The 21,850-nt window shown below is 50.3% G+C and overlaps 3 protein-coding genes across 3 annotated transcripts; 1 reads left to right on the top strand and 2 right to left on the bottom strand.

The window, feature by feature from the left end:
• Positions 1 to 1,391: 1,391 nt before the first annotated feature.
• Positions 1,392 to 10,544, bottom strand: LOC144103707 (sperm-specific sodium:proton exchanger-like). The gene is made up of 6 exons (XM_077636364.1): positions 10,479 to 10,544; positions 9,475 to 9,567; positions 6,913 to 7,050; positions 6,075 to 6,239; positions 3,825 to 3,973; positions 1,392 to 1,514 (listed from the first exon to the last, which is right to left on the bottom strand). Exons 1-6 carry the CDS (start codon positions 10,542 to 10,544, stop codon positions 1,511 to 1,513), a joined length of 615 nt encoding a protein of 204 aa, XP_077492490.1. The 3' UTR covers positions 1,392 to 1,510.
• Positions 10,545 to 12,525: 1,981 nt separating this feature from the next.
• Positions 12,526 to 16,291, top strand: LOC144105577 (uncharacterized). The gene is made up of 2 exons (XM_077638697.1): positions 12,526 to 14,089; positions 15,372 to 16,291. The coding sequence occupies exons 1-2, from the start codon at positions 12,598 to 12,600 to the stop codon at positions 16,151 to 16,153; spliced, it is 2,274 nt and encodes a 757-aa protein (XP_077494823.1). The 5' UTR covers positions 12,526 to 12,597; the 3' UTR covers positions 16,154 to 16,291.
• Positions 16,292 to 17,755: 1,464 nt separating this feature from the next.
• LOC144105576 (uncharacterized) lies at positions 17,756 to 20,472 on the bottom strand. The gene is made up of 3 exons (XM_077638696.1): positions 20,255 to 20,472; positions 18,414 to 19,938; positions 17,756 to 18,302 (listed from the first exon to the last, which is right to left on the bottom strand). The coding sequence occupies exons 1-2, from the start codon at positions 20,440 to 20,442 to the stop codon at positions 18,453 to 18,455; spliced, it is 1,674 nt and encodes a 557-aa protein (XP_077494822.1). The 5' UTR covers positions 20,443 to 20,472; the 3' UTR covers positions 17,756 to 18,302; positions 18,414 to 18,452.
• Between the last annotated feature and the right edge of the window lie 1,378 nt (positions 20,473 to 21,850).

The following is a 21,850-nucleotide window of genomic DNA, read 5'->3' as shown; positions in this document are numbered from 1 at the left end:
ACGCCACCTGACGGTTTGGAGAGACCGCTACCTGAAGATCGCAAAGGTGGGTTGACCAAGTCCTGCTTTAGAATTTCTCTGCTCTTGAGAAAGGCAAAAGCTGCGCATCTGAATGAGGTGCCATTTTTTAAATCATTAATTTCTCGGTTCCTTTGGCACCTTTTGCTGCGTATCTTGGCGAGATATGCGCTTGAGGAAATTCCGGACATTCTGAGAAATAAAAGTGGGCTCAGTAATGCTTCCTACCATGAAAAAAAGCCGCTTTCATGGAAACTGCTTGTGATCGTCAACTTTTTCTTTAAGAGTTCAATGGGATAGCTCGCTTGAAACGTGTAGGAGCACGCGTCTGTGACGTACGCCACCTGAAAGACTGCAGAGACCGCTACGTGACAGCTTCCGCTACCATGTGGGAGCTGTCAAGGAGACATTTACCTCTTGGCATATGAGAGGGAAATAACTTCAAGAATGAGAATGGGGTGGTCCGTTTATGACGGGCTCTCAGATCATGCATGGCAGTTTACCCATATCCCTCAAGAGAATAACATACAACAGCTGTGTCTTACCTGTACTCACCTACGGGGCAGAAACGTGGAGGCTAACGAATAGGGTTCAGCTTTAGTCAAGGACAACTCAGCAAGCTATGGAAAGTAAAATGATATGTGTAAAGTTAAGAGACCGGAAGCGGGCAGAATGGGTGAGGGGAACAAACGCGGGTTAATGACATTCTTGTCAAAATAAGGAGAAAGAAATGGGCTCGGGCTGGGCATGTGATGCGAAGGCAAGATCACAGATGGTCCTTTAGGGCAACGGAGTGGATTCCAAGGAAAGGGAAGCGTCGCAGGGGGTGACAATGTTAGGTGGGCGGATGAGATTAAAAAGTTTGCAGGCATAGGGTGGGCGCAGCTGGCATCAGACAGGGTTTAATGGAGACACATGGGAGAGGCCTTTGCCCTGCATTGGGTGTAGTCAGGCTGACGATGATCAGAATGGGTGCTTTGACCTCCATGCCACCGCAGGGGTATCCTAGTGGTCCCTCTTTATGAGGAAGGTGCACAACTCCTCCTCGTATGCGTAAGGTGCATGTTTACCTGTGGGTGCCCGTTTGTGGCTTGGGGACACGGACGACGCAAAATAGAGGAGAGGGGTAATAGCACCTAAATGTGGAAAAATTAGAAAAAATAATGGTCGATAAGATCTGACGTATACAAGCAACGACGTTCATTATGAAAATCTGAAAAAGAAGGATGAAAGTAGGATGATCACTTCAAATTTACTGTGCGAAAAATGTGATGCAAAAAAAAAAAGAAACTTCACACAGCGCTCACTCTTAACAACAGATTTTATTGGCAGTGCTGCATTCATTTAATAGAAAAATTAAAAGGGTATTTCAAGCCACTACCAACTCGCCTACATTGCCTAATAATTGCCAAAAAACAAGCTGATGCTTGCAGTACACCACAAAAACATAATAAAAATGATGACCTTGACCAGTCGCACGTTCCAGGTGCTTTCACCTGAAAATAGATGATAGAAGCGAAAGCTTTATTAGACAAGCTGCTCCCTGAAACCTTCAGAATCTTTTTCAAACATCGTGCAGAACTATAGCACCAGAATCTGTCGGGGTAGTTGGTCTCTGTTATGCGTAAGAAGACATGACTTGCGCAGTTAGCAGCTGATTTATTCGGAGGCGGTAGCCTTAATATACAGGTCGCAGGTCGGCGCATGCGCCAACAATACATTCACAAAAAACGCACAATTAAGTACACTCTAAACACGAACCTGGCAGTCAGTACTCGAGTTAAAAAGGGAGCAAATAAGCTGTCCTCTGTAGGGCACTCTCTTTTTAGGGACAGAGTATGATGCCAGAGCTGTGAGGTTGATTTCTATCGCTAAACAAACAGATTGCTTATGTTTGACAACGGAAACGAATTGCCTCGCCAAAACATGCGAAATTCTGGCATTCACCAATATTTTAACCGAGATCTTAATTTCCTCTATTTGCTAAGCTCAAGACCACCCGGTGCCGCATTTAAAAGCCTCCTCGCATTGATAACAGCATCAAGTCACTATGCTTTGCAGTGGGAATATGCACCCGTTGCCAAGAGTAAGCTTTTCGCATATTATCAGTGATCTCAATCTACTCCACGACTTGAGGCAGAATACGTTGCCCCTAAAAGTGTACGCACTAGAGGATAGCTTACTCCGAATATTAGCTAATTCGTGCTTAGAGAGTATTATTTTGGCGTTGTATGTTGTTGCTCAGAGTGGCTATTTATTAATAAAACTAACAATGGAAGGAAAAGATGTTGCTAGACGCGCCATCTGGCGTCGAACCCTGAAGCCCCTGAGCTGCGGCTAGCGGGAATAAAAGGGGAGGGAGAGGACAGGGAGAGGGAAAGAAAAGGAGGGGGGGGGGGTGAAGTTAAGTGGAATTTGTGAGTGAGTGCTAATGGAGCAGTTTTTCGACACTCGGACTTAATTTTTTTGTGAATTTTTGGCGCATACGCCGACCTCTGTCCTACAGAGGTCCTACGTTTGGTGGCGACTGGCTCCAAGTAAATCAGTTGTTAACTACGCTCCTGATATCTTCTTACTGTGTGCCGTCAATTAGGGCGCAAGTCCTCGTGACTTTACAAAATTTCAGAAGTGTTTTTCTGCCCGTAGCTAGCTAGACGTTGCTGCAGCTCTTGTATAAAGCTTAGATTCCCGAATTAATCGCCAGATTTCCTCCGTCACGCGGCTGTGAAGTGGGAGAGTAGTAGATGTGGCTATATCGGGCGTTTTGTACGCGCAATAAATTTGTGAAGCGTATTCATTCTGAAGTTCTTGGCTCCATAAGATTAGTACACTGATAACAAGAAAGTATAATAAGATGCAACGTAGCGAAGCAATTGTACTCGGATCCGTTGAGCTAAGGCATTGAGCCACAAATTCACAGCAACCCCTCATAAAAATGGTCTATAGACATTCTGTAGACTTATTACAGACTCTTCTGACTTCCTATAGATATTTCCTTTGGTCTAGTCATAGATTATATATTGTCTATAGACAAACGTCTACTAAAGTGTATGGACATAAATCTATATATTTTCTATTGAACTGGCTGTAAACTAGTCTATAGAATTTGTCTATAGAAAGTCTATAGACTGTCTGAAGGCATTTTGGTAAGGGATCTTTTGCAAGCGAAAGGCTCTGCAGCCTAGCCTCACGGATGCGCACGCAAAAAATAAAAATGTCTAGACGCATCACAGTTTGCTTGAGAAAATAGCCGGTGGAGGCGAGAAGTCTTTTTCAATTTTTTTAAAACTTTTCTAGCATAAAACAGCGGGTTTTTTTTCAGTGAGAGTGCAGCCTATTTATGATTAGGACACAGTAATATGCCGATACAACTCAATTTTAATTTGTCCTTACTTCCCTATATAATTTCCTGGCCTACTTACTTTACGCTGACGTGGTTTGATAAGGTGTGAACACTTCCCCAAGCAGCACAAATAATTGGCCCAATATTGGAAAGCGATGTTTTCGCCCTGGTCCTTTACAGGGCCAGCCTTTGCCAATATATATCCAATATTGGCCAGATTACCGGTACTACTTGGGTCCTCAGTTGTAAAGCCTCTCAAGTCTCTCGCTTCCGTTGGAAACTGACAGTGTACGGTAGCATATACGCGGAGTAGTTGCGTGGGCTGTCATCTCCCGTTAGAACGGAAGATTTTGCGAGCGAAAACGGTTAACCGGGAGGTTTTTCTATCTCAGGAGTGCCTGCGGGCGGGCTTCAGTGTCCAGCCGCTCACGTAGATTCACAGGATAGTTCGCGTGGCGCTCACCAGTGGGCGTACTCTTCGTCGGTCGGGGCCCGCGGCACGTAGTCGTGCGGGCGCAGCGGCTGGTGGTACCAGTCCAGCTCGGGCGGCAGGTGGTACCGCATCAGTGTGGTGATGAGCATCACCGGCCGCGGCCGCGTGGTCGGGGAGTCCTGCGTTTATTTTTACAGCGAATGCTGTTAGGGGAAAGTTTCCCTGATGCGCGGCGTTGGCGTCTTCGGCGTAACGCCTAGCCGCACTGATTGGACCGCGTGCAGTGGCGTCACGCATCACGTGACTGCAACGCGCCATGGCGAGTGGTGCAAACACTCATACTTTGCAATAGAAGACAAATAATAAGTAACAAGCAATATTATATTCACTAACGAGAACAGCTGTCGCTGAGTTTCGCGTTACACCGCGGTAACCGTACAGAAAGTTCTTTTTTTGTATCGTTTCAAAGCGTCAACTGCCGGGTTCAAACCCGACCGCGGCGGCTGCGTTTTTATGGAGGAAAAACGCTATGGCGCCCGTCTGCTGTGCGATGTCAGTGCACGTTAAAGATCCCCAGGTGGTCGAAATTATAACGAAGCCCTTCACTAAGGCACCTCTCTCTTGCTTTCTTCTTTCACTCCCTCCTTTATCCTTTCCCTTACGGCGCGATTCAGGTGTCCAACGATATATGAGACAGATACTGCGCCATTTCTTTTCCCCAAAAAATCAATTATTATTACAACTAGACCGCTGAAGATCTCACGGTCGCCGTCTTCATGAAATGCCGTCTCATATATCAGCGTTACTTGATCCACTGTCATCGGTTACATTAGGAATTGCCCACATTACGAATTAGTCTTGATCAAGTCATCATGTGGCTAGTCTGTTTAACTTGTTACAGCTAAATAAATTGTCAACTAAACGCCCTAACGCATCCTATTGTCATATTCTGTCTTCCACATCTCCCTTACAACCAAGAGATGACGCTGAAGGTCGTATGGCATTGCGTGATCAGCCCTTCATCATCTGAATCGTTTCATAAACTTACGCACTACCATTTTGTTACCCGTAAGTATAAGCCAGCGCATATCTGAACACTGCACATGTAAACCTACAGTCTCAGGAAAGAAGCTGCACCAAGTATATGAATAACTAAAATGCGACATCCGCGCTGCGTTACAGAGCTCTACTTGTTTCTGAACCTCGAGTCGGGCTTTTTTGGTGGATCAGGACCGGGGTTAGAATCCCGGTGCCGCGCAATTCTCCACCGGGTTTGAAAAAAAAAACAAGAAAAAAACGCTGAGGGCAGATCGATGGAATTGCATAACCAGGCCTGGGGTGCGGCCTGATCTCGGTGACCAGAACCTCCAGCGCCTTCCCTCACCAGAATTTGGCCACCCTGGTGAAGTACTTGGCCACAACCTTTCATGAAGGGTAACGGAGTGGATTCCAAGAGAAGGCAAGCGCCGCAGGGTGCGACAGAAGGTTAGGCGGGCGGATGAGTTTAAGAAGTTTGCAGGCATAGGGTGGGCGCAGCTGGCGAAGGACAAGGTTAATTGGAGAGACACGGGAGAGCCATTTGCAGTGGGTGCAGTTAGGCTGATGATGATGAGTTCTTTTAAGGTGAGTTTCACCGAATTCTTTCGATACCACAATAGCACTGCAGTAGCCACTGTTCCATTCAGTTCGCAACACTAGTTTTGGACTTCACGTCGGGTGAGGAATACCAATGCCCAAGTACTATCGGAGGCAAAACCTCCACGACCCCTGAGACGCAAATGAAGCCAATAGGTCTGTTACTCCCAATGGCTCAAGAATCTACTTGTCTAGCTGCACCTAAGTCGAACTCGCGTGCTTGTAAAGTGCGGCAGTGAAATAAGACGATCGTATACATTAACTTTGAGCCTATGCGCCAAGGTCGCTTTTAGTGCCTACCTTTGTCCCTGATAGTGCGTCTTACAGTCATGCTTTCCTCAAAAAAATAGAGCGATAAAACACAGCAGCGCTATGCGACACTCGAGGCTATTGCTACTGAAGTCGTTTCCTTTGATATGCCAATGATGATGTCGTACATCTATGAGTACCATTTGTAATGTGCGCCCGCAGTTTCTCGGCGTATATGCCTACCGACTCTAGATATAGGCTTGACCGCACGTAATCCCGGCAAAAAAAAAAAACAACCTAGGTTTTGGTTCACAGTAACAAGTACTGTATTCGTTGGAATGCACGGACGTTGCAGCTTGATCCACCAATCACTCGAAAAATGACGTGTACCCTCACCGGCAACTTCATCTGTCGCAGTGACTGCGGCAGGTAGCAGGGCCCGAAATACTTGTTCTGGCCGTCGGCAGAGGTCGCCTCGTCGAGCGACAACTCGATGACGAAGTACAGGTTGCTCATGATGCCTCCTTCCAGGTACTGCTTCAGCTTGTCGTGGGTCCAGTCCTGGATTCGGACACCAAGAATAGGTGCATGAGCTGACACATACGCTTGAGACGATTGGCAGGTATTTTCCTCCATTTGTTTATGGAGGCTCGTAGTGAGGTGTTCTACATTACTTTAGACAACATATCAGCCCGCGGGACAACGTTTTTATCCGCTTAAATCCAATCAGCCACGTGCAAAGCCAGCTGGGACGACCATGTACCTGTATATTTATACTAAACTCGCGCCTCGCACTATGTTTCCCTGCTACGCTTTCCGACTCTCAATATCCATTCCGTTACTTAACCGGACCGGCAGGCATCTGTCCTCTGCGTTACATGTCGCGTCCATCTCCATTTTTACTTTGTAGATTTATCTCAGATTTTATTAAGTCGCGCTTGTTTCTCAACTCATACTGCTTTTCACCGCAGCGGTGGCCAAGTGAGACGTGGGAGAGGCATTTGCCGTGCAGTGGGAGTAGTCAGGCTGGTGATCATGATGATGATGATCACACGTGCTGTTATAGATCTGAACAAGTTCCTAATGTCCATTTCTTCATGATTTCAGCTAGAACATCATCAATTCGCGCTAACTCCCTGAACTACTCTCCTCTCTTCTTAAGTCGTCCAGTTGCCACTTCGAAGAACGACTGCGTTGTTAGTTCATTACAACCCGTACACGTACCTCACCTCACCTGGTACCGCTTGTGGTTGATGAGCACGCCGAGGGAGACGCCAACTGCCACCGCGAACCACATGCGGTAGAAGACCGTCGGTGGGTCCGGGTGCTGCTCCGTGATGCGTTCGATCACCTCCATCGGGATTCCACACAGCTGCAAGCGCCAAAAGCCGGCCTCTAATATTATACTGTCTTATTGTCTTTGACGCCGAGTACAATGTCGCCAGGAGGCGTTGGATGACGAGAATAAGGCACAAGAAAGCGCGCCATTATTGCGTGGTGCGCTTTTATTCCTGTTTTAAAATTCTCAGCGCATGTTGTTCTTTCAGAAGAGAACGGCACTTCATTCACTTCGCTAACTTCAAGACTATTTAGCGCAAGTGTGAACACCTTGCATATTCGTGCGCGCATAAAATAGGCGGCAACTATTAATCATGCAAGAACATCAGCAAGCCTTACTTCGTTATTAAAAAAGATAATGAATGGCTAGTAGGTTGTCTATTAAAAAATGTGGATACGTTTGAGTGGGTTCAAGAAATAGGATTATAGAACGTTTGGTTTTATAGGATTAACATCCCAATGCGATCCAGGCTATGAGGGACGCCATACTGGATAATGTCGACCAGCTGGGGTTCACCAAACAGTACACGGGCCTCTAGCATTTCGCCTCCATCGAAATGCGACCGCCTCGAACCCGATCGAACGTGCGTATTTCGAATTTCGATGGAGACGAAATGCTAGAGGCCCGTGTGTTGTGCGATGTCAGTGCAAGTTATAGGGCCCCAGGTGGTCGGGATATGCGGAGTCTTTCGCCACGGCGTCCCTCATAGCCTGAGTCGCTTTGGGGCGTTAGTCCTAAAAACCGAAACCAACGTTCCGAAATTCTATTTAAGCCCCAAAGCGACTCAGGCTATGAGGGACGCCGTAGTGAAGGGCTCCGGATTTTTTGAGGCGTTAATCCTATAAACCAAATCCAAACGTTCCGAAATTCTATTTACCCGCCGCGGTGGATCAGTGGTTAGGACGCTCGGCGACTGATCCGGAGTTCCGGATCAGTCGCCGTGTCCGGTCGTTTGTCTTTTTCATTGCTCGATTAGTCGACTACATAAAGGCTGTAAGCACTGCGTGACGGGCTCTATGACAGTTCAGTGTGGCACATCACGCTGTCGTTTTCAGTATCACCTCTCTCACCTCACTAGACGTTCTCTGCGTTAATGACGGTGACCAGTACTTAAATGATTGCATTAAGCCGCTCTCAGCTGTTGACACTTTCGGTTATCAGAGCCGCGCGCAGCCGTGATTGGCCTGTTAAAACGCATTTTGTATTTAGTCGATTGTTTGACGGCATGCCGTCTGGTCAGGAATTATGGCTGACGAAGTTCACTGGTCATTGACCGGGGTAAAAAAAAAAATTGGCAGTGACTTAGCTCGGCTATTCCAGGCCATACGTAGCGGGAGGTACTTTTCGCTGGCTGAGCTGGTTGTTCTGGTAATGCCAAACGCAAACTGTCATACATTGGATTACTCACTGGTGTCAAGTTCTTTTTGCTGATAAAGTCTGTCGCACACACTACAAACGTGTCCAAATGGATTGTTCACAAAGTCTGCTTCAAATGTCCGGGTCGCAGATGCACTTTCGGAAACTCGAATGGTGTGATCAGTCACACGACGGGCCTTCACATCCTCTTCGGTTGGTTGCCGTTCACTGGCGCCTCCCATAGGCTCCATCTCGGCGGCTATTCGGCGTCTGTTATGCTCGGCAGTCTGGCGTCTCCGTGTGGCAAGGCATTCCTCTCTCTGTTCGGGCGTCTCCGCTGCTCTCTTCGCCTTCTTACACTCATTCTGTCTTTGTTGAGTAGCCAACTACCAGGCGAAACCTCAGGATCGGATGAGTTAATGTTGTCCATACCGCCGTTTGGCAGCGGCTGGACTCTCCAGTGCATCCATATCAAGCGTTGCGATACATATCCGCTTTTTATACGCAATGCTGCGCATGCGACGACGCGTTGTTCGGGTGATAGAGCGGCGTGCGGTGAGGCGGTGGTGTCGAACGCGGCGCAGCAGTGGGGTCTCTCTGGTTACCATGGTATCGGCGCATGCGCACAACTGCTCATCCGCGTGACGTCACATTCACCTTCGACGGTGGAGCGGGCGCGCGGCGCACCCACTGCTCCTCTCCGGTTGCCATGGTAACGGCGCATGCGCACAACTGGTCTCTCGCCTGTACCGCGTAATGCTCGACTGGTAGCCTAGTTTAGCTTCAGCCACAAAACAAAAAAAAAAACGTTTCGGGAGTGCTACGGCTGCCTTGTTCACAAGGGAGCCATTTCTTTTTAATCATCGCGACCCAATTGCTGACCGAATTGCCACAATTTATGGAGTAACAATACCAAATGAAGGCTTGCGTGATTAGCATGATACATTCCGCTATCGTGCTCCACGTAAAGACACTGATATACCGTCTGCGTGGTTAAATTGTTTATTGCTAATAGCCCAGTCTTTCCAATCTGTCTGCGCTCACCGACCGGTACTAAAATAGTCAAGTGACCACCTGATGCCAGAGTGCCCTGTCGCTCACCTTGATGATTCCCGAGCAGATGATGTAGACGCGTTCGTGCTCGTGGCCGACGAAGGACAGCACGTTGCCTTTCTTCTGGCTCAAAAAGAAGGCCTGCGAAGTAGGGTGTAAGTGAAGAGGACATTAAAGGTGTTATCAGCGCTTTTGGTCATAGTATAGTTTCGGAACTTCTCACTGCGCCGATCTATCACAGCTTGGCAGTGCGAGTGGTCCAGAATTTGGAGCTTAACTGATTGTCGCGCCATCTTACGGCCAGCAGACGACATGCTCAGACTTGTTCACAGCACGATTATGGTAGATAATGAACAACTGCAACGCGCCACTGACAGTTATCTGCGGGCCTCAGAGGCGCCGCTTCCGTCTTTCCGGTTGTATATCAGCACCCTGTTTGTGTCTTGTCCACGTCTATGCATTTGCGCTGCTCCGATAATGTTCAACCGACTCGCCCAAGCTTCCACTTTGACCAGAAAGTCCCTGCAGTCTCGTTCCCCGATTTTCATTCAGAATTTTGAAAGCAGAGTGACTGAAGGGATGTGGTTATAAGTGGGCGAAGCAGAAGTTTTTTTTTTCGAATTCTTCTTTCTGCGTACATACTGCGACAAACTCTTAAAGCCGTGGTCCGCAGAAACATGGGCGTTCGTTCTAATAATACGACAGTACACAAACAAGAGATAACAGCCCTCAATGGTCCGTAGCGTAGTCGGGGCGCAAAATTAACTTGCCAAACATAACATTCGCTCTGGGCAGCCGTGGTTTCTTGGGTACACGTCGTGCTGGTCGAACGCGATAGTCATTCTCATTGCATTTGCTGCACACGCAGAACTGATACTCCTAAGCGAGAGCGTGAGTGGTAAGTCACAAAGCGAGAAATGACCATCTCAGTTTGTGAGTAACAAAGATGTCATTGCGAGAAGGTAAAGTCTCGTTTTCACTTTCCTTTGTGGCTTCTCTGATTCACCGCCTGCGCAGAATTGGACGAAAGACATGGAAGAAAAGTGGGCAACCTTGAGCAGTTTGTTGACCTCTTCCCGTGGGAGCCAGGGGATGCTGAGGAGGACGCAGCTCGCCATGTCTCCCACGATGATGTCAGAAGGCATCCACTGTATGGATCATCTAAATCAGATCCTGCAAGCCACCAATGAAGACAAGAAAAGGAGGGGTGGGGGGAAGGGTCGACATTGCGTTTCTTGTGGAGGAGCAAAAGTTAAGAGAAAGAAAAGCTTACTCAAGAAGAAGAAAATGTCAATGAGGGACAAAAACGCTGACATCATTTGCCATTCTGATCCTCTCTTCCTGTCCCCTCACCTCTTTCATTTCATTTCTCCATTCTTCCTGCTATCCTTTATTTCCGCTGCCCCAGCTCAGGTGCTTCAGTATCGATGGCACATGCCGGGGCTAGCGAAAGTATTTTCCTTCCTTTTTTATTATTTTAATGAACCACTTACTACTACTACATTTGCCTTTCATTTGCCAGACACCAGAGATGCAACATTGCAACGGCGAATGAGCAAATAAAAAAATTACAACAAAAAACTCCATTCGTCAAGGTAACCCACCGCTCCCCATTGAGTGCAGGGCACGAGGCGCTGAGTTCGACGTCGGCGATGTGACGCAACGAACCAAGCCGATACGCTCACCTTTCCGCGCCTGTTCCTCGCACTCATACGGCGCGCTCTCGCCAGTTGAGTTCCGTCCCGCTAGGAGCGCTGGGGTGGCCAGAGGGACGAAACAACCGCCACGACTTATGCGAAAAGTGGCCACAGTGCTGTAACTTTATAAAAGGGTATTGATAGGACGGTATTTGTGTGTCGCACATGCGGATGTCGTCGTAGAGGTATCTCATTTTGGCGGTAAAATTCAGCGCGAACGGACGAAGGATACAGAAAAAGGGGACAAAACAAGCGCTGTATCGCAACTCGCCCAACTCACCATTCTTCTGCAATAGAGGTATCTCGCTGTGCGCCATCACGCTACAGGAGCACTGCAGCCCGCCCGCCATCTATGGCTGGCTGGGGGCACTTTAACGTTTATTTTCGTATCTGGTACAGCCAAATAGCCCTCGCTGATACTACTTGTTGGCACGTGCTCTCGTGTCTGACGTGGGCAGGGTGAAGGCTTTGCATTTTTCGTGTACTGCCTTTCTTTTGGAATGAAGAGAAAGACGGTCTATAGACACGTTTTTATTTGCTGGTTTTTACCATAAGGTTAAGAAAAAAGTGGCTCTCAAGGAAAAGTGGATTCGAGGCACCAATTTGTTTATTTCCTTGCCAGACCCAGTACCGCGGAATGGTCACCTTGTTACCTTCCTGGTGGATAAATGACGTCTTGTGCTGCGACTGGGGTCAACCTAATGAAGCCTCCACTACCTGCTCTATCCCGCTTTTTTTTGCAGTTTCTTTCCTCATAGTTTGGGCTAAGGCGCTTCGCTTGTGCCTGCCCTCTACAAGAGATTAGCCAGAACATCATGATGTCCATCGCCATTTTCAAAATTGATGTTCCGAGCCTGGCACGAAATAAAAGAGCCGCCTCGTGTCGGCGGAGCCTGCAGGGAAGTCGAACCTGCTGTGAAGAGCTTTGGATGCTCCTAGACACAGATAATCTTGTCTCCTGTATACACTGCTGCAGGGAAGAGTGCGGCAGCAATAGAAGCTCTGAGCACGTAAAAGAAAATTTTTCGCCCTAGACGGGCAGAAAAAAGTGGCAATAATTTGTATGCTCCACCTATACCCAACCTCATAAGAGCATGCACTCCGAAGCCCGCATGAGAAGCAAGTGAAAGCTGCGTTTGCCGATTAAGCCTTGCAATGACAGCGACAGCTTCGACACTGGAGAAAGTTCATCACATTAATATTTGCCTTCCTTATGATTTATTTTACAATCCCGTTTTCTTCATTCCTCTAGTAGGTCTGAACAGCACGGGTGGTTGCAAGACGAAGTAAAAGTAATTATCTTCACAATTTTCTTTGTTATTAATATTTTCAAAGACAAAGAAGAAAAGCTGTCGGCCGCGAGACAGTAGCTCGTGACAGCGCCAGGAACGGTCGCCCCGCTCACACCGGTCTCTGTGCCCCCAGAGCTCCGCATTCAAGATCACGACAGCGACCCCTAACTCCTCGTTCAGTCATGGCTGGCATGGCGTGGACGCTTCACCCGGCACTGTTCTACGACAAGTACGGGCCCGTGTTGGTCCAGCTGTGGGAATCGGGTGCGCTGGGTGCCCTCTTCAGACCGGTACGTCGGCTGTCGAAGACCATCGGAGATGCGCTCACTTCCGGCCTCGCTTCTCGATCTCAGCCTGGCACCGACGTTGAGCTCGGAGTCGTCGAGGCTTCCGAGCTGCGCATCACGGATGCCAGCGTCGCCACCGACGACGAGGCCTGGACGCGGGTCAACCGCGAGCCGGGGGACACGTCGCCCGAGCCCAGCACTTCGCAGCAGAACGAGCTGGCATTCCAGGGCGACCTGTACACTCAATTGAGACGCAACCGCAGGCAACAAGAGCGAATCGAGAAGATTCGCGAGAACCGTCGCAAGTTCCTGGAAGGCAGCCACAGTTCTGCCTCCAGCAGAAAACGGAGAGTGCCAGGTCGTGGTGGCTCCATTCTAGTCTCGAAGAAGGAGAAGGCCCTCCACAGGAAGGTGGGGGGCGTCGGCACGCCGCTGACTGACATGGAAGGCGTGCCCCAGCCTCGAGGCGTGGTCATAGATACGGGTGGCTCGTCTGATTCCGGTGAGAGTTCGGAGGCCGAGGGCGCTGGTGGAGCTCCGGCGAAACGCGGAGGTCAGCTACTGGCCCAGGAGCTTCGCTCGGATAACGACAGCCTGAAGGCGTTCAGGGCAATCCGAGGTGGCAAGAAGAAGGGCGGCGTGTCGCCACCGCCGAACTTTGGCCGCCAGTCGGACACGGAAACTGAGACAGGGTCGATTTCCAGCGAGATGCCACAGGAGGCACTCAGCGTGGGTTCCCCGGCCGTGGCACTGGACCTGATGACCCCAACTGGAGAACAGCCGAAGCGCAGTTCTCTCAAAACCAGGAAGGGATCAAAACCATCAGTTGGGCCGGGCCAACAAGATGCTTCCGCGGCATCTATTTTGCGATCCGATAAGGAGATCAAGATGAAGGCACTTGAGTTACCAGATCACAAACAAGCCCGACGCAAGGGATCGAGATCGCCAACAGTCGCCTCATTGGAGATAGGTGCGAATACCGTGAAAGGCAGCTTGCCACATGGCGGCGTCTCAGTGTCAACCACCATGCAGTCCAAAGATGAGAGACTAGTGTCAAGCGAAGAAAGCTCTTCGATGGCAAGCCCGTCCGGCGCTATCACGAAAAAAGAGAAAACTAAAAAGAAGAAGAAGACAAGGTCTCACAAGAAGAAAGGGAAGCACAAGTCTAAAGCAGCGCATGGCAAAGGACAGGAAACGGCCGTGGTCCATGAAGACTGGTACAAAGCCGGAGAACAGAAGCCTGGCGCCGACGTAGAAAGCCAGGAACCTTCACCAGACGTGACCAGTTCTTCAGTCAGTCCCGGTCAGCCAGGACCATCCGATGGAGCCCTCAAAGCTGCGATAAGCGGGGCTACTGTCTTGCAAAAGGGTCCTGCGCCGAAGCAAGGTAAGCTAGAATACCCACACCCGTATGATGACAATAACGAGCTGGGTAAACTCATCATTAAGACGATTGATTCTTCGGCAGACGAAGCTTTAGTAGTCATCTCCAAGGCTGGTCTCACACAGCAGTACACTGAACGCATGAAGATGGCCGCGGAAACGACCCTAAAACGGCGAATGCAAGAATGGTCGCGCAACAACAACAAAAAAAGGATTGCAAAGCAGGCAGTGTCCTTGCTTACCTCGTTGCAGATGGTGATGAAATCTAGTAGTAGTTATGAGTCACTGCAGAACTTACGGTACAATTGAACTGGGACAAATGAGCTAAGCACACTATGACTGGTAGGGCAAGCAGGAGGCCTTCCATTTGCACTTTTTACATAGCAGTCCCAAGGAACGCGGCCGGGAAGTTATTCGATGTTGTCCATACGCCTTTGCTACCACCAAGAAGTGCTCCAGGCGCCCTTTCGGATCACTTCAGCAGAAACTTCTAGCATAGCGCTTATCACCGCAGCAACTGCTTGCTGCGCATCGCACGATGCCATTGCGCGTGCGCAGATGGCCCCGAAGCGGCAGACATGCCCGCAGCTGGTCAGCACTGGATGCCATCCGGCGCCCTTCGGGCTGCCTGCATGAGGGGTGACAGCGTGCGCTGCACGGTTCGCGATAAACGATAGCAGGTGATGCAGCGCTTCTTTGCCGATAACAGCGCGGGCATCGCTGGCGCCTAGCCGCAACTTTTGGTGGGACTATCGGCCGGCCGTAATCACCGCACCGGTATTGGCAGCTGCGGACGACAGTGGCGTGAATGTGGCGTCATTGCCACCTCAGCACGGGCGCCTTCAGCCAAGCGGGGTAGGCGCGGTATAAAATCAGTTCCGGAAGTGTAAAAAAAAAACATTATGGGCAGCTGTAATCAAAAAGCACATAAGAGACCATCACGGCCAAAAAAATGTACTGTGATTTTTATTTCAGTAGATGGGTGGAGACGATAATTACTGCACTTTTTTTTGTAACGCTGAACTTCATATGTTTCCCAGCGAACTCAATGTATTTGGTAAACACGATAATGAACGAGGCGAAATTTTATACTGGCAATAAAGGAGTGACTACCGCATGAAAGTTGAAAACATTTTTGCTCTGCTGTAAATTTTTCAGCGGCCACACGTCATTTTATGTCTCTGGGGATACCACAACCATACGTGTCTCTTAGAAGCTATTGTATTCGTTTCGCCATGAGTGCCGGAATTGCTGCAAAATCTTAAAATATTCACTTCTCGGAACAGGTTCCACGGAACGAGGTAGCCTTAAGGTGACCAATGTGCCTTTGCCTGTCCGGGAGTCGACAGTGAGCAAAGAAGCCGGAAAAGAGTCACAGGCCGAAAAGATTGTCTCGGCGTCCAGTCCTCCGTCGACCAAGCGACACAAGAAACACACCAAGAAGCGCAAGTCGAAGTGGCCAGCTGCGGCCGAAGACATCTCACCGCGTCCCGCCGTCCCTTCGGAAGACGCCGCACCCGTTGAACCGGAGGACAAGGTCTCTCGTCCGTTGCCCTCCGAAAGCCCCGAGAAGACGTTCGACGAAGCCGCGGACACCCACCGCATCCGGTCGGGCCACTTCGGGCACAAGAAGCACCACAGGGCCGCCAAGAGGTCCCACAAGAAGACGGCGGCGCTGTCTTCAGCGCCGGGATCGCTGGCGGCCATTGGACAAACTCAGCCGCTTCCCGGAACTGCGGACGGTGGATTAGCGCAAGGCGCAGCACCACCAGGGGACACGAAGGAGGTCGCGGCGTCTTCTCAGCCTCCGCAAGAAGACGCCAACGCTGCCGACATGGCCGGCGTGAGCACGTCCAGTGCGTCGTCTATCCGGCGTCTGTTGAATCTGCCTTCCATGGACGTCACCGCGTCGGAAGCTAGCACCACCCGCAACATGGCCACCGAGCGCCGCCCGGGAAACGTGACGGTCGTCGATGGCAACGACGTTACCATTCGCCTGGACCTCGCAAGCCGCAACAAGAAGTTCATGTTCTGGCCCTTTCGCAGGAAGGACAAGAAAAAGAAGTGAAGGAAATGTCGAGGACGAGCGGGTGTGGCAACTACTCGCTCTGCCGTAGTTCTCCCTTGCGCTTGCTGGGTGCGCACAATGTCGAAGCGCGAAATAGGTCCGTCGCGAAAAAGTATTCGCATCGTTGAAAGACGACGGTAGTAAAGACTATTGCATGAGACACGGCTTATTCAGCGGGCAAGTTTTTCATGTTTGATCCGTGCTTACGTGTGGCGCGGGAACGTGCTTAACGCGTACATGTAAGCACCATTTCTAACTGCTACGATGTCAGTACTGCACAACCACTTCCCGCTTATGTCAAAAATGCACTAAATTCTCCAAAACGTTACCCATGATACCAGAATTTGTTCAAACAGCCAGAAACTTAAGGCTCTGACACGTGACACGGGCGCATCTACGGAAGCAATGCGGCTACTGCTATTGCTGGTATCAAGCCCACCTGAACACGCCGGCGCAGTGACGCAGGGTTGTCGCAGACTCGCAGTTGTCAGCGGTTGCGTGTCTTATCTCGTTGCATCTTGTTCTCGCCGCTTGTCGAACAATTTTTATCTTTCCGCGTTTTCGATACGCATTCAGCACGCGCAAATACAGCCATGTCAGGGTATTGGTGTGCACGGTCTTTGCCAAAAATTTGCAGCCCGAGGGGCTTGTTTCGTGCCATGCGTAGAGTGCTTCTGCAGCACCCGAGGAAGGAATTTTCGGACGGTCCAAGGGTTCTCTACTTCCAGATATAGGAAAGGCAACGATGCAAAAAGAGGCACACGGAAGGGCCCGGAATAAAACCACTTCGGGTCCACTTTTGAGAAAGGGTGGATATAGAATTCGGCGTCCCGAAAAGGCGCTGTGGGCTCTTAGTGGCGCCGCAGTGGAAGCCTCCGGATGAACTTCGGCAGCCCTAGGTTGTTTGCCGTGGGACAGTACAGCACACGGGCGTGTTTGCACTTCGGCGCCAGCGAAACACGGCCACCAAGGCGGGGATGCTAGCCGCCGGCATTGAACACGGCAGCCAAACATTAAAGCCGCTGAGGCACCGGAACTGATGTCGAAGTATGCACTGCAGCAAGCTTATGTATGCAATAGGCTGAACGATTTTACTGAAATGCTAGTTCTTTAACCGACTGGCTCGATTTTGGAGACGAGTTCTTGTCTCTGGCAGTTACTTTAGAACTCCGGCAGCTCCTGCCGCTTTCAGGTGGTCCTTTGTTTGCAAGGTGTTTGCAGAGGGTAAACCAGTGCAACAATTGTCGCACCGCAATGGGTGTAATGTGGTGGACGTCGACCGATGGTGACTACACAGCGGTAATCGCTTGCTTCCGACGTTTATTTTTTTGTGTGTTGGAGGGAAGTTTACTGAAAATAACGCCGATGCTTGGTTATGCAGGAACCAAGCATACTAAAACAGCTGCCGTTTCTACTAGTTTCCTGCGATTTCTGCTTGATGCCGTTATGAAACAAACCGGCCACCAATAGTAGACAACATTCTTTTGCATGACGCGCACTGTTGAAGGCAAACCGCAGCGCAAAACACGATTCCTGCTCGGCTGAACGACCGGCAAGATGGAATAAAATGCATGCGAAGTGAATGAAACCAGCGTATGCTGTATGATGGAGTTTATTGGCTACAGGTCACACTTCGCACTCTGGCGAGATGTTTGGTCGCATATCCGCTAAAAAAAAATACACGTTTGATGTATTCTTCGGTAGTGTCTGAAGGGCACTCGAGGGTAATAAGAAATGCACAGGTGGTGATCTCGCGACAAAAATGGACACTGCACAAAGACACTAAAATGCGAACTGCTGCGCTTAACATATCTAGCATGCCTGGCACGACATTGGCCGAGATACGAGAACTGCAGACAGTTTCTGTTCTTGAATGACAAAATTCCTAACAGAGTTAGCGTTAAGAACAGAAACATGCGACCTAAAATGGAGTAAAAGCATATGGCGATCACGCATGGTGCATCACAAGTTCAAACAAGGCCACGATATCGACGGCACCATGACAGCAGTGAGTGGTTGCCGAAGTAGGAGCGCCATCGGCGCTTCTAACGAGCCACAGGGCCTTGCTGAAGCTTCAGACGCTTGAACATCATATTGCGGTGGTGTTTCTGTAGCCAGAGGAGGTGCCCAGGCTGCGTCGCTCGTTCCGCTGGGGGAAAGAAAACGATTAGAAAGCACATTCCTTGAAAAGAACAGCAGCGAGATTCACGATTAAACTAGTGAAAGACAAAACAAAAAGTGCGTGCCAAACGTAACCTACCGAGTGGGCTTTCCTCCGAAACCCCAGAAAGGGGTGTCGTCAGTCCGACTCGTGCCGTGGCTGGTCGGGTGGCGAGCGACGCTTTTTGTGGCCGCCCTTCCGTCCCCTCATGGAAATAGACCTCCAAAATCGGCCGAAGGTGCCACGCTGCGACGACCGTTGCGACGACCCTTGTGACGACGTCCAAACGTCGGTTTCTTGCTTCTCGGAGTTTTCCGACGACAGCACAGCGGCGTCCGATGATTGTGGACTTTCCCTGCTGGACGACGCACTGGAGTCAGTCTTCAGCTGCTCCGACGGCGGATGTGCCTCCGTGGAGAGACGGTGCGATTCGTAGCCCGAGTCGACGTCCTGCTCGAGGGGGCTCCCCAGCCGCGTTTCGGTGTCTGGTGTCGACACCTGCGAGGTCACCGAATCGCCGTCCTGGATAGTAGCGAGGTGACCTCCGGAATCTGACGGCAAGGACACCACCGGTGGTACAGCGTCCGCCGGCATCGACTGCCGTGTGGCCTTCTGAGGACTCTGGCGTGGTTGGGATCGCCTGAACGCTTCTCGCGCATTGAACTCTCCCTGTTCGGGCTCATGGTTTGGATGGGCGACTATCTCTCGCGAAAAGACCTTAGTCAGGTAGTTGAACCTCTCGACAACCTGCGAGAAAACGTGAAGGACATGCTCGCAGGTCCAGCCTTGCTGCGGACAGCACGTTCCTCGCGACGGGTCCACGTCGAGCACCATGGTGAAAAGATGGAGCTGTACAGAGAATTCATGCACTATTTGCCTAAACTGAACGACTTCTTCCCAGAGCGTGCGGGCGTGGTCTACCATAGTCATACGGCCGGTGACAAGCGCGACATGAAGCACGGCATCTTCCAGAGGATTCTCCCGGACTTCATCCGAGGAATGTACTGCGTGCAGCAGTGTGTTCAGGCAAGAGAAATCCAAGCGGTCGCTCTGTGAAAGCGTTATTAGACGCATCTGCTCTAGTTCTGCAGAGGACGAAGGCTCCGTTATGAGATTCCTGACGGTGATGTAGCGGGAGTCTTCGAGCAATGTGCAAAGAACTGGAGATGCCGTCACCACCCCCGTGAATGATGAAGACAGCGCCCCGGCGCTTCCATGGTGAGCCGCATCAGTGGCACACCTGTACAAGAAAGTGCGTGGCACGAGCGGTTCATATGGAACGAGGGCGAGTTGCTCTCGTGAAGCCGGTTCTTGTGGTTCACTAGAAGATACTCCCGGCTGCTGGCTGAGCACTTCCTGCTCGGGAATCAAACCTGCACTCAGCAGTTCCCCATCTTCGACACTCGAAACAAGCTGCGCCTCTGCCTGGTCCGGAGTTGCTGGGGCTACCTGCATTCGGTCTGCTTGAGCGGCAGGTAGTGGCTGCGGTGAACTCTCGACCGGGCGGTCTGTGCCGTTGGCGGTACAACCACGGGAATCGCCGTCGGATGGAAATCCTTCAGCAGGGAATCCTGGTATCTTCTCAGCACACTCGGCAGCTTCAATGGATTCGGATGTCGGGGGTCTGCAAAGGAAGCAATCGAGTTCACATTCTGAAAGAACTTCTTGACTGAGCCCTGCTCTCGGCGAGCACATCGGAGCTAACGTTTTGCGCGGGCGACTGGTCTAGCAAATCGGGAATCCAGAGAGCGTTAGGTTGCGTTCCCAATTCATCGATGTCAAATATAGGTAGCAAGCGCAGTACGGGCGTTCCGCACTCCTGCTCGCCACATTGCTGACTGCTTTCGGCCGAGCCAGAAGGGTCCGGTAGTTGCGGATCTGTCGTTAACGTGTGCAAAGATGACAACTCGGAAGAAGGTGTAACATGCTGCGAGTCTTGCCTTTCGTCATGTGTTCCAGCGTTGGTTCCGGCTGAAGCTTCCAGCTCAGGCACAGGGATGCAGCTGGTTCGTACGACTTCACTTCCTTCTGCCGGAGGCTGTCCCGCACGAGGAGCTTGCCTCCCATTTCCGCGTGCTACTGCAGCACGATTTCTTGGCGCTTGTAATTTGCTGACTCCGTTGCCCATCGTCGAAGGAGCGTGACCGGCCGTCGCGGTTCCCTTGTTCGTTCTCTTCGCACCTGGAGGCAACCAGGGGATTATATAGCGACACCGCCTTTCCATGTGACGCAATCGGTTATCGATATCACCCCTGACTGCGCTGCGTCAGCTTCGTGTCTTTTATCTATCGCTGTGATAGCTTTTCAATTATTGTGACGTCTGGTTAATAGAACGTCTGTTAACAGTAACCCGGCTGCGTCGGCGCATTTGGTTGGAATGATTTCGTTCGGGATAAGAAACCGCACAAAGCACGTGTCGCGCTTCTTTATGGCATCATGACGACATTCTTGGCCGACTGTGATTAGCTACGCTTTAAAATCTATCTGCACAGCCTCATAACATGCGGTTGGCCGTCCTTGGAAATAAAAGGAAAATAAAAAAGGACGGTGGTCGCTTCGAAAATATACTTGAGGGCCAGGCTCCACCGGGTCTTTTCTAATGCCTAGTAAATCAGCTCAACAGTGTCATTCCCCACTGTTCATTTCTTTTTATCGTGACCATTATTTGCAAGTCGAGTTACAAGGCCACTTCCCTGAACTTCCTCTTCACCTTTACCTTTATGAGCTGTATGCATGATCTTGCCTTGAGCCGCCGTAGTGGCTGATTGGCTGACCCGAAAGACGCGGGTTCGATGCCGGCCATGGTGGTAGTATTTCGCTGGAGGCGAAATGCCAGAGGCCCGTGTACTGCGCGATGTCAGTGCACGTTAAAGAACTCCGGGTGGCCGAAATTTGGAGTCCTTCACTACGGCGTCCCCCAGAGCCGGATTCGCTTTGGGAAGTCAAGACTCTGCAAACCAAAGCGATATTTCCTTGAAGTATTTCGTTGTAATGCCTCAAAAAGGTCATGCAGACACGAAATAAACGAACAAGAAACTAGCTTGCCCGGGCGACGTGCACATGCAGCTGGCGACTTTCACAACATGAACATTACCAATGGGTGAAATGCGTTGATGCAAGCGTGCCTTAGTGAAGAGTAGATCTCTCTGTAGGTACTAAAAAAATTGAGAGTGAACAACCTCACAAAGCGTCGAATAAACACAGCTCGGGCCGTGCGCTGGAATTGTCGTGTGTTACATTTGTTGAGCTTACGCTCACGCTATTAAACGAGCCATCATTTCTCAAGACACCGGGGAACTGCTTCAAAAGCTCCGAAAAATATGAGGTATTGTGCTACCCAATCAACGCTTTACCAGCGCGGACACTAATGAGCTTGTTTACAGCCGAGTAAGAGCGAACATCTGCCGAGGTCTTTTAATACTGTCTTTAGCAGTATTTACTGGAGGCGGAAGTAAATATAAGACTTAGAAACTAGGTGTTAAACTTCTATGTGCTGAAACTGTGAGGCCCTGGCCGTCTTCGTCGACTTCTATGTG

Source organism: Amblyomma americanum, chromosome 9 (assembly GCF_052857255.1).
Source record: "Amblyomma americanum isolate KBUSLIRL-KWMA chromosome 9, ASM5285725v1, whole genome shotgun sequence".
NCBI lineage: Eukaryota > Metazoa > Arthropoda > Arachnida > Ixodida > Ixodidae > Amblyomma > Amblyomma americanum.
This window is presented reverse-complemented; position numbering and strand designations above follow the sequence as displayed.

Excerpts from the sequence above, each read along its gene's own strand:
- LOC144103707 (XM_077636364.1), bottom strand. The coding sequence starts at position 10,544 with ATGGCGAGCTGCGTCCTCCTCAGCATCCCCTGGCTCCCACGGGAAGAG. Across the intron at positions 7,051-9,474 it reads TCTGCTCGGGAATCATCAAG|CTGTGTGGAATCCCGATGGA; the intron begins GTGAGCGACAGG and ends TGGCGCTTGCAG. Across the intron at positions 6,240-6,912 it reads TCAACCACAAGCGGTACCAG|GACTGGACCCACGACAAGCT; the intron begins GTGAGGTGAGGT and ends GTCCGAATCCAG.
- LOC144105577 (XM_077638697.1), top strand. The coding sequence starts at position 12,598 with ATGGCTGGCATGGCGTGGACGCTTCACCCGGCACTGTTCTACGACAAG. Across the intron at positions 14,090-15,371 it reads GGGTCCTGCGCCGAAGCAAG|GTTCCACGGAACGAGGTAGC; the intron begins GTAAGCTAGAAT and ends TTCTCGGAACAG.
- LOC144105576 (XM_077638696.1), bottom strand. The coding sequence starts at position 20,442 with ATGGGCAACGGAGTCAGCAAATTACAAGCGCCAAGAAATCGTGCTGCA. Across the intron at positions 19,939-20,254 it reads GCTGGAACACATGACGAAAG|ACCCCCGACATCCGAATCCA; the intron begins GCAAGACTCGCA and ends CTTCCTTTGCAG.